The sequence below is a fragment of the Lichenostomus cassidix genome, chromosome 2 (genome assembly GCF_008360975.1).
Source record: "Lichenostomus cassidix isolate B80296 chromosome 2, HeHo_3.0, whole genome shotgun sequence".
Classification (NCBI taxonomy): domain Eukaryota; kingdom Metazoa; phylum Chordata; class Aves; order Passeriformes; family Meliphagidae; genus Lichenostomus; species Lichenostomus cassidix.
This window is the reverse complement of record NC_139482.1, coordinates 143,530,952-143,541,438: the sequence shown is the minus strand read 5'-3', so window position 1 is coordinate 143,541,438 and position 10,487 is coordinate 143,530,952. Positions and strand designations below refer to the sequence as shown.

The window sequence follows — 10,487 nt, the reverse complement described above, 5'->3', positions numbered from 1 at the left end:
TTTGGAGCTCAAACATGGGCTGGAGCCAAAGGCAGCAAAGGGGTGCCACAGCTGATCTCTCCTCCTCTGGAGGAGCAGAATTCTTCCAGTTAAGACGCCGTCTCACACGTGGCCAGCGCGTGAGATGAGCCTGCAAAGTCTTACGATACCACCTCCATACCAACAACAGCTCCACCGGTGTATGGTTCCTCCTTGGCAGGTTAACTTCCCATCGGTTGACCAATCCACTGTTTCTCTTAAGGGTCAAATTCCCACCAGTTAAACAATAGGGTTTCCTCCATTGTCTGTTCATTCTCCTGTCGACGTGCACAACAGTGGACCAAACATGGCAGGGGCTTAGACACGGCCTGGGTCCCCAACCCACAGGGTCCTTGTGCCACTATTGGCCTTCAGCGTGCTCAGATGAAGCGAGACCTGTCACTCCACAGTGTTGTGGAACAGGACCTAAGGGACAGGCACCTTTCCAGCCTGATCTGCCTGTGTTCTCTGTGTCTCTGCACAAAACACAGTGCAGAAGAGAACGGCGGGAAGGGCCCGTGTGTCCCTGGGCTCAGGTTTTGCGCCGCTTCAGCTCCAGAGAGATGCAGGTAACAAGAACAAGCCAAACAATTTATTAATGGAAGGCAAAGCAAAGGGAAGAGCTGGGAGGGAAAGAAGGGTTATGTACAGGGTCTGAGGGTTGGAGGGATGGAGCTATCAACAGGGAAGGAGAATGCTGAAGCCATGCGAGCTTCCCACAGGCTCAGCTGTGCCCAGCATCAGCTGTGCCCAGCATCAGCTGCGCCTGGAGCTCCAGCGGCAGTGAGAGGCGGTGTCCACTGTCTCCTGCTGCTCTTCTCGGGCCACGGCTTCACTAGATACAAAAGATGACCCCAATTCTTCAGCTCTTTGGGCAAACTGGATTTGAATTACCCAGTAATACCACGATGGAGTGTGTCTTACTCTAGCTTGCAAGGACTGGAAGAGAGAGGAACACAGCCACGGTCAGGGCCCGGCTCTGTGCTCTGCCCACGCCACCCCTCATCCACGCAGGGAGCAGAGCCCTCTGCAGCCGGGCCGGGGATTGCAGCTCCGTGCCCAGGGCTTGGTGCTCCCCCCGCCAGCCCCCTCTGATGACACCCGGCTGCTGTCACTCACACTGAGAGAGCATGTAAAGCTCTCCTGGCTGTCCCTTCAGGTACGGCCCGGCGGTCACTGGGAACACAGAGCATGTCCTGGCGCCAGCGGCACAGCTCCCCCACAGCGGCGCTGCCAGCCCTGGGGCCACACACCCTCGGGCGCCGGCAGCGCTCAGCCCGGGCCCTCGCCGCATCTGGACGCCCAAGGGCGTGGCTGCGAGGGCGGCGGCAGCAGCAGCCCCGAGGGCAGGCGGAGCTCCAGAGCCTCGGGCCGCATGCCGCTGCCCGGGCAGTAGCCGGGGCCGGGGCCGAGCTGCGGCAGGGCGGGGCTGGGGAGCTCGGGCTCGTGGCTCACCAATGAACGTGAAGGCCGCCTCTTGCACGGGCCGCTGGGGGCTCTCCAGGTAGCGCAGGGCCCGGCGAACGTCCTTGGCCGCTAGGTTCCTGTCGGCTGCCAGCTGGAGAGACAGAGCGCCCGGAGAGAAGGCTTGGCGCGGGCTCTGCCCCTTGGCCGGGCTCTCCCTGCGCCCAGCCCTGGCCTCCCGCGCCCGCAGAGCCCCGAGGCGCGGCCAGCAGCCGCTGGCGCCGCACTTTGGAGGGGGCGGAGGGCCGGCCGGGTGCTGCCCAGGGAGCCGCGCAGCCCAGCTGGGCCGGGGCTCTGTCGGCATCCGGCGCGGGGCCAGAGCAGCCTGCAGAAGAGCCCACGCTGGCGGGGGAAGGGAGGAGCGTGTGGGGCGCAGGCTGGCGCCCCTGGTCTGCAGCACTGGGCAGGGACACAGTTGCCAGCCCCACACACTGAGCACCGGGGCCAGGGGGCCTCTCCAGGCTGTGGCTGGGGCTTCCAGGCCATCCTTACCAGGCACTTGGAGACCTTCAACATCTTCTTCTCCTTCAGCAGCTTCTTGAGACGCCTCCTCTTCAGAAATCGGGCCGCACAAAGCAGCGTTTCGTGAGAGGCCTGAAGAGCAGCAGAGAGCCGGAGATGGCACCACAGCCCAGGGCACAGGCCTCGAGTCCCTGTGCCAAGGCCAGGAGGAGGCTGCAGCCCGGGAGGCACCAGGGCAGGGGGCAGCCGAGCCCCCTCCCAGGGATGCACCGGCAGCTCACGAGTCCTCACATCTATCACACGCTGGTTCTCATCGTGGCAGTACAAGTAGAGTGGGAACAGGCTCTGGATGACAATCCTCTTCAGGGCCTTCTTGTCCTTTTTGTCCTTGTCCACTACCAGCTCCATCACCGTACAGAAAAGGCGAATGGAGAGCACCCGCACATCACATTCGTGCTGGAGGAAAGGAAAAGACCTCAGCACCAACTTCTCCAGGCCCACCTGGGCAAGGGCCTAAAAATCCACAGGGCACAAAGTTTTCGCGGAGCAGCCAGTGCGTGTGCGTGGCGGCACAGAGCCTTACGTGGTCAAAGAGAGGCAGGAGTGCCTCAGCCAGCTGCGGGGCAGTGGTGCTGGCTAGCGGGATGTCTTTGTTCTGGAGCACTTCCGTGAACACCAAGAGGGGCATCCTGAACAGCCCTCCGTCTCCCAGCAACTCGACAAGCCTTTCAGACAGGCTGCAGATTCCTTTGGCCTGTGTGGAACATAAGGCTGTGCTGTGAAGCCGTGGATGGCTGCACCACCAACACCACCCCGGCACTGCAACCCCGTCCTGCTGCCTCAGGGCCCGGAGGCCAAAGGCCTGTCGCGAAGCACTTGGGCAGCTGAAGCGGGAGGCAGGAGAGCTGGGAGCAGCTGCCACAGCTCCTGAAGCCCAGCCACGCCCAAGGGGCTTCTTTCCCCAGCCCCCCGCCCTGCCAGCACGGCTTCCACCACTGCCCCCTTCTCACCATCGAGGGATCCCTGCTGAGCACCATGAGGCCTCTGAGCGCCAGGCTGCACCTCTGCCTGCACTGGCTCTGCAGGTACCTTGACATGATCTCTAGGACCCTGTCACCGCATTCACTTATGTCCAAGCACGGGATGATCTGAAAGGCACGGGGCAGTGACGGGGGAGCCGGCCGTCAGGAGCCCAGAACCGCACAGGGCTGTGCCCAGGCAGCAGCAGCAGCACACGGGCACAGGGCACGGGCACCGTCCCAGACTGCTGCGGCTACGAGAGGGCAGAGAGCTGGCAGGCAGCTGGGCGAGGCAGCGCTGGCCTTCAGGCTCACCTCCAGAAGGAACGCCAGGAAGGGCAGGTCCCAGGGTGGCTCCCCGCTGCTGAGCGGCCCGAGGAGGTGGAGTGCGATGAGGCAACAGAAGGGGATATAAAGATGGCGCAGCTCCCTGGCGGGGGGAAAAGGGCACCAAGACCCTGAGGTCGGGGGGCAAACCTCTCCCAGGACTGACTCACAGAGGTCTGGTCTTTCCCCAGCATCCCTGGGAGGGGATGTGGGCACTTTGGGAGGCGGCTCCTTCTGGGCACCCTCCTCCCCCAGCCTTTTCCAGTCTGCTCGGCTGTTCCTCGGTGACGAGGCCCTCTTGCCTTTGACTGCGGGGACTGTGAGAGGCACTCCTGTCACAGGGCACGAATGCTGGGGGCAGCATGGACAAGGGGATCTCACCTGGCCAGCAGACCCACGGCATCGTGCTGGCTGTGAGCAAAGACCATTGTGTCCCAGCCGAACTGGCGGTCCACAGCCTTCACCTCATTGTCACACTGCAGTCGGCAGAGCAGAGCCTTCATGGCCTCCACTGCAAAGCTGTGTGCAGAGTAAAGCCCAGGTCACGCTGGGAGCGCTGGCCCTGGCCACAGGGGCATGGGAAGGACAGGAGGACAGGGACCTGTTGGCCTTGGTGGGAAGGCAGTGTTCCTCCTGGCATGCTCTCCAGAGGTTATCAACTTCCTCTGGCATCTGCTCTGTGGTGGTGGCAATTTGGAAGAGCAGAGCCACAAAGAGACGGACAGAAGAAAGGCTGATCGCCTTGCGGCACGCAGGCAGCTGGACAATCACCCACAGCGCCAGCGTTGCCTGCAAAAGAAGCAGCCCGAGACAGCGCTCGGTGCAGAGGTGTCCGTGTGGCAGGGCCCGAGGGGAGCCGCAGGGGGAGCACCGGGCCTGGTGCCCCCTGAGCCTGCCCCTAGCCCAGGTTTCAGCCCAGCGCCTGAGGCAGGGAGAGGATGGAGAGCTGCCGGAGGGGTGACGTGGGGGCGAGAAAAGGCCAGTTCCAGAAACTCACGGCAAGCGCAAAGACATCCGTGCCATCCCCATCAGAGGTGAACGTTCTGTGCAATGGCCAATCCTCCATCACACGGACAAGTGTTGGCAGCACCTTCTCCACTGTCGGTCCTGACGAGGCTATTGTTCTCCACATGATTGTAGCAGCTCTGTGGGACCAGAGCTCTGTGTCAGGGGCACCTCAGTCACAGTACCATGCCCTGTGCAGCTGCGGCGGCCCGGGTGACAGAGCCCCGGGGGCCCTGATGGGCAAGGAGGGAGCATGGCAGCAGGCTCAGGAAACAGAGGGGCCTAAAGTCCTGGAGCTGTCCGCCTGTCTGGCAGACGCCGTTGGACAGGCTCTACAGGGTGATGGGCCCTAAAGGCTGCTGAGCCCTGAGCTCTCAAGGCAGGTGAGAGCCCCGTACCTGTCACACGATGGGGCACAGCGCAGGAGGGTCAGCACCACATCGGCCGGGTGCTCTTCAGCCAGCCTCAGAATGTTAATGCGCAGCGTGTCATCGGCAGTCACCTGGGATGTCAGTCTCTGGTGCATGATCCTCACCATGGCTGGCACCTGGAAGAGGCGTGGGGAAGACTTGGAGAACTGCCGGAGAGAGCACCTTCCCCAGCTTCCCCCAAGAAATGCTGCCCTTCCCACCACACTGTGCTGGCCTCAAAGGCTGAGGGGGCCCAGCAGATGTGGCTTGAAGAGCCACATGATCCTGGGAGGCCTCCAGCCCTGGCCCTGGGCTGCTTACCGGGTCCTGAGAAGAAACAGCACCCTCGTCGAAAAAATCAAGAGGGGGAGTGGGATCCTGAATCACAGTGGGAGTGGGCATGGTGTCAGTATTTGTGATGCCCTGAGTCTCTCTGATGTCAGTGTTTGTGATGGCTATGTCCTCAGTTGGTGGCACATCTTCAGTCGGTGCCACGGCCTCAGTCGGTGCCATGGCCTCAATTGGTTCCGTGGCTTCAGTCGGTGCCGTGGCCTCAGAGGGTTCCACGGCCTCAGTCGGTGCCGTGGCCTCAGAGGGTGCCACGGCCTCAGAGGGTTCCACGGCCTCAGTCGGTGCCACAGCTTCAGTCGGTGCTGTGGCCTCAGAGGGTGCCACGGCCTCAGTCGGCGCCACGGCCTCAGAGGGTGCCACGGCCTCAGTCGGCGCCACGGCCTCAGAGGGTGCCACGGCCTCAGTCGGTGCCACAGCCTCAGAGGGTGCCACGGCCTCAGTCGGTGCGACGTCAGCCTTCACCCTCTGATTATTCACTGCATTGTCAGAGTTTTCAGAGTGCTCAGTCAAATCTGTGCTGACATCAGGCTCTGCTGGGAGCTCAGTCAGCCTGGAGTCAGGTTTGGCTGTGCCCTCAGTAGCTGTGGTTTTGGTCTTTCTACGCCGAATGCCCACGAATTTGCGGAACCTCTGCAGGAGAAGGAGGGGCAGGGAAGAGAGGGATGTTCCATGTAGAGCTCCAAGCGTGGTGCCCGGCTTAGCAGTGACAGCAGGCCCAGCCCAGGTGGGGACGGCTGCAGGTACCTGCACTGTTTTGCCGAAGCGGCCACGGGCAGGGTCCTTCTTTTCTGTCCGGTCAGTGGCTGCATCTGTCAAAGAGCAAGTGCAGCCAGGGCTGAGAGGCTGTGGGAGAGGCCGGAGAACACAGCCCAGGCCTGCACTGCCCAGGCTGGGACGGCCCCGGGATGCCCAGGGAATGGAGCACGGCTGCCTTGGTGGGGGCAGCCCCAGCCCCTCTTCTGTCTTGTCCGTGGGCATGTCCGCAGCCAAGCTGGCTGCAGCCATCAGCCCCCTGACTCAGCTCTGCCACTCACCGTCCTGCAGCGGCCCGGACTGCTCCAGCTCTTCAGGCTCTTGTGCTGGGGCAGCTGCAGGGCCTTGCTTTCTTCTCCCTCTGAACACTTTGAACAGGCTGAAGAATCTGCCCGCCATGCCTCAGTCTGGCCTCGAGGGCACCTTCAACAGAGATGTCTCGAGAAAGCACTGAGTCAACAAGTCCTGCAGTTGTGCCTTGAAGGCACCTGCAACAGAGAAGCCTCAGGGAGGCTACAGGACAGCAAGTCCTGTACTCTGCTCTCGAGGGCTCCTGCCACAATGACAGGAGACCCCTCGTGAACAAATCAGGTCGCCAAACCTCACGGTCTGGCCAAGAGGGCACTGGCTGCAGGGATAGGAGATGCCTCGGAAAAGCTCCGAGTCACCAAATCCCGCAGTCTGCCCTCGAGGGCTCCTGCCACAATGACAGGAGACCCCTCGTGAACAAATCAGGTCGCCAAACCTCACGGTCTGGCCAAGAGGGCACTGGCTGCAGGGACGGGAGATGCCTCGGAAAAGCTCCGAGTCACCAAGTCCCGCAGTCTGCCCTCGAGGGCTCCTGCAGAAGAGAAGCCTCGAGAAGGCCACGGGTCGTCAAGTGATGTGGTCTGGCCTCGAGGTCACCTGCAGGAATAACGCCTCGGAAAAGCTCTGGGTCAGCAACGAAGGAGTGCGCTGTGCGGGGGCTCCTCACAGCAACGCTCTGTCCCGTCCTGTCCCGTCGCGTGCTCCGAGCACAATGCCGTGGCTTTGTCGCTGCCAGCACCTATGTCATGACGTGTCACAAAGGGCCCTTGGACACACAGTGACCATGCGGCATCATGTCACAAACGGCCCTTGCACACACAGTGCCACCTGGCCCGGGGCCGCCCACACCCCAGCCAAAGTGGCCCAGGTTGGAAGGAGTCCGTTGCCCCAGGTGTCTTAAGACAGCCCAGCAGGAGCTTTAGGAAGGGCTCAAACAAGAAGCAAACGCTCCCCTGCTCTGCGGGCTCAGGGCAGCAGAAGGAGCCCCCACAGCTGCTGACACAGCCACAGAGAGGAGGGCACAGGGCCTTCCACAGAAGCTGGCACAGCCTCCATGGGACAAATCCTGGCTGCTGGCCGTCCTAAACCCCGGGGTGTGACACAGACGAGGAACATGTGGGCCCGGGCACAATTGTTGCTCTGACCCTGGGGCTTGGGGAACACTGAAATCAGCAGGTGTGGCAGAGTCCCCGCAAAAGCAGACTTGCCACCCCGCCTGAGCCCTGGCAGCACTGGGAAACTTTACTTCCCATTGCTCAACTCAAGTAGTTCAAAACAGTTGCAAACTTCCCAAATTAATTGCTATGGCCTGAGATCATAAAAGATTTGGAATTTTGCACCCCATCTCAAAGCAGCAACTCATTCGCCTTAACGTCATTCATTGTTGCCTACAAAAAATAAACACTAAACAGAGGCCAGAAAAAATGAACATTCTTTGGTTTGCAAAGAGTTTTTTATGAAGGGATAAGACAATAATTCTATGAAGGAATAAAAGCTGTCAAGGAATGAAAGTCCATTCAGTGTTACAAAAGTACCCCAAACACAGGAGTATATTGCAAAAATGCTAATCCTCCCCCCATTACAGATATTGAAGTGGCCAAGAAAGTATGGCTCTCCCCTCTTCTTCCCTGTAGGAGAATCCGTAGCTTTGACGGAAAAAGTCACGGATATTCCTTCTACCCTCCGTAGCCAAAGCTGTGCAAAACCACAGATGCTGCCTTCAAACTGAATCAAATTCCAGCCTAGACCTCTCACCTTCCAGACAACTCCTTCCCCAACAGCCCCACCGACACCAATCCTCCCCAAACACCTGCACAGAAAGCCCCGACACCCCGCCGACCCCCCCACCTGGCCTGATCCCTGCGCAGGGTTTTTCCACCCTCCAGCAGACCCCCTGGATCCCTGCATGTGCCGTGGGATGGCACTCGGGAGAATCTGCTCCAAGGCCTTCCCCGGTACCAAGCTCAGGCTGCCAGGCCTGTGGCTCCTGGATCATCCTTCCGACCCTTCCTGTGCATGTCTGTTACATTTGCACAGTTCCGGTCGGCTCGGACTTCTGCGGCTAACTTCTCCAGGACTGCTGGTAAAGGACCAAGAGCAGCCTGGGAAGCTCTTTCTGCAGCTCCCTCTTCACTCTCGAGAGGGGGAGGTAGAACCTTCCCCAGGAAAGCAACTGGTGCCACAAGGTGTGGGAGGCACTCGCCATCCTGCAGTGGCCTGAACTGCTCCAGCTCTTCAGGCTGTTGTGCTGGGGCAGCTGCAGGGCTTTTCAGTGATCCACATATGCACAAAACTCCATGGCCCAAGTGACCTGCTCTTACGAGTCTTTAAAAAGTGACGGTCATAATTTTCAAGCTAGTTCAGCGGATGGCAACAGAGATAATTAAGGGACTGGAGCACCTCTCTTACGAGGAATGACTGAGGAAGCTGGGCCTGTTCATCCTGGAGGAGAGAGGACCGAGAGGGGACCTCAGCAATGCCTATCAGTATCTAAAAGGAGGTGTCAGAGGATGGCCCAGGCTCTGCTCGGTGGTGCCCAGCAATGGGATAAGGGGCAGTGGGCAGAAACTGATGCACGGGAAGTTCCACCTGAATATGAGGAAGGATTTCTTTACTGTGTGGGTGACTGAGCACTGGAACAGATTGCCCAGAGAGGGTGTGGAGTCTCTCCCTCACTGGAGTTATTCAAGAACCATCTGGACACAATCCTGTGCCGTGTGCTCTGGGATGACCCTGCCTGAGCAGGAAGGTTGGACCAGATGATCCACTGTGGTCCCTTAAGCCTTATCCATTCTGGGATTCTATGATCATTACGTTAGCAGAGCTTTTAGAGCTTTCACTTGAGTAGTATCTAAAGTGTGAGACAGAAACGTCTTTTTCTGCAGCCAATAACAAAATGTGAATTGCATGAGTAATTTGGCAGCAGCAGTTCTGTGTCTTCTAACTGGATTACCGTTGCACCTAAGGCTGCAATCAAACGTTTGAAGCAAGCAGCAAAAAGTACTTTAGTTTGAAATGCTCATGGAGGTTCAAAAGGGTATCAGGAATGAGTAGTTAGCCTTAGACAGTCTAGGAGAATGAACTCTTCAAGGAGTTTTAAAGAAAAAAACTAAAGAAAAGTGAAAACTCCCAAAGAAATTCAGGTACCTCAACAACACAATGCAGAAATGACAGAAAGCTGATACTACTTTTATACCTGTGTAAGAAGGATACTGTTACGTTTAAAAGGTTGCAGGTAAAGAGTCTCAGGAGACGCAGCCTCCTCATTAACAAAAAATGAATGAAGGCTGGATTGGTGAACATTATTAATCTAATTGCTGAATGATTATAATCCATTATAACCTTAATCTCAACTTTCACTGTGAGAAAACAGGAGTTCTCATAGCAACGACTTCGTTGCTTGCTAAGGCACCACTAAAGAAACCCACTCAAGGGCATTTCATGAAATGACAGTGAAACGTGTTTTAACTATATAATAAACCACCAAATAAATAATAATAATTTTTTTAAAATGTGTTTGTGGCTGTATTTTTTCAACCTTGAATTTTTAGGGCAGATTCTATAAATGGGTGACAGTTACAACGTTTCGTTACCATCCAAACGTAGTTGATGATAGAGGATGTTTCTACCAGCCCCATGGAGCCAGTGCAAAAGCCTAATGGGGAACAGAGGCTGACAGTGGACTATTGTGGCCTGGATGAAGTCACACTGGCTGTGAGTGATGCCATGCTGGACGTTTTGGAGCTCAAACATGGGCTGGAGCCAAAGGCAGCAAAGTGGTGGCAGAAATGATGTTGCTAATGCATTTCTCTTAATCCCTCTGGCAGCAGAGTGCAGACCATGGTTAGCTTCCACCTGGAGTAGTGCGCCATACACCTGGGGTTGAAGCAGCCTAACCATCTGCCGTGGGCTGATCCAGACTGCCCTGGAACAGGGTGGAGCTCCAGAACATTTGCTATATATTGATCATATTATTCTGTTGGACTGTACAGGAGAAGAAGTTTTTGAGAAATAAAAGTAAATAATCCATATTCTTCTGAAAGCTGTTCTTGCCATAAAACAAAGTACGGTAAAGGGACCATCATGGGGGATTGACTTCTTGGGAATAAAATGGCAGGGTGGACATGGTGATGTGCCTAATGTCTCCACCAGCTAATAAGAAGGAAACACATGCTTTCCTAGGCCTTGTGGGGTTCTGGAGAATGCATATTACAGGTTATAGTCAGCCTGTAAGCCCCCTCTATCAAGTGACGGGGAAAAAGAACCATTTTGATTGGGGCCACGAGCAAGAAGCGGCTTTTCAGCAGATCAGACAGGAAACACCTCTTAGGCCTATTCAGACAGGACCAGCCATGCCAAATATACTGTA

The 10,487-nt window shown here is 57.5% G+C and overlaps 1 protein-coding gene across 4 annotated transcripts; it reads right to left on the bottom strand.

Annotated features, from left to right (window-relative positions):
* Positions 1 to 588: 588 nt before the first annotated feature.
* LOC146442433 (maestro heat-like repeat-containing protein family member 7) lies at positions 589 to 7,535 on the bottom strand. Of its 4 annotated transcripts, XM_085053585.1 has the most exons (16): positions 6,091 to 7,534; positions 5,801 to 5,865; positions 5,027 to 5,686; positions 4,694 to 4,842; positions 4,288 to 4,435; positions 3,892 to 4,079; positions 3,672 to 3,809; positions 3,279 to 3,393; positions 2,955 to 3,092; positions 2,528 to 2,698; positions 2,236 to 2,400; positions 1,975 to 2,076; positions 1,474 to 1,576; positions 1,138 to 1,194; positions 943 to 957; positions 589 to 853 (listed from the first exon to the last, which is right to left on the bottom strand). In XM_085053585.1, exons 1-15 carry the CDS (start codon positions 6,206 to 6,208, stop codon positions 944 to 946), a joined length of 2,331 nt encoding a protein of 776 aa, XP_084909711.1. In that variant the 5' UTR covers positions 6,209 to 7,534; the 3' UTR covers positions 589 to 853; position 943. The 4 variants fall into 4 exon arrangements, with proteins under 4 accessions (XP_084909711.1, XP_084909713.1, XP_084909710.1 ...); XM_085053587.1 differs by lacking the exon at positions 1,138 to 1,194 and having other exon boundaries at positions 6,091 to 7,535; XM_085053584.1 differs by having other exon boundaries at positions 589 to 957; positions 6,091 to 7,532.
* Positions 7,536 to 10,487: the final 2,952 nt, after the last annotated feature.

What these genes read in the sequence shown, in the direction of transcription:
- LOC146442433 (XM_085053585.1), bottom strand. Translation starts at nt 6,208, where the DNA reads ATGGCGGGCAGATTCTTCAGCCTGTTCAAAGTGTTCAGAGGGAGAAGA. An exon ending in GCTTCGGCAAAACAGTGCAG is followed by an intron (nt 5,687 to 5,800) that starts GTACCTGCAGCC and finishes CTTCTCCTGCAG; the next exon opens with AGGTTCCGCAAATTCGTGGG. An exon ending in AGAACCAGCGTGTGATAGAT is followed by an intron (nt 2,077 to 2,235) that starts GTGAGGACTCGT and finishes GCTGCTCTTCAG; the next exon opens with GCCTCTCACGAAACGCTGCT.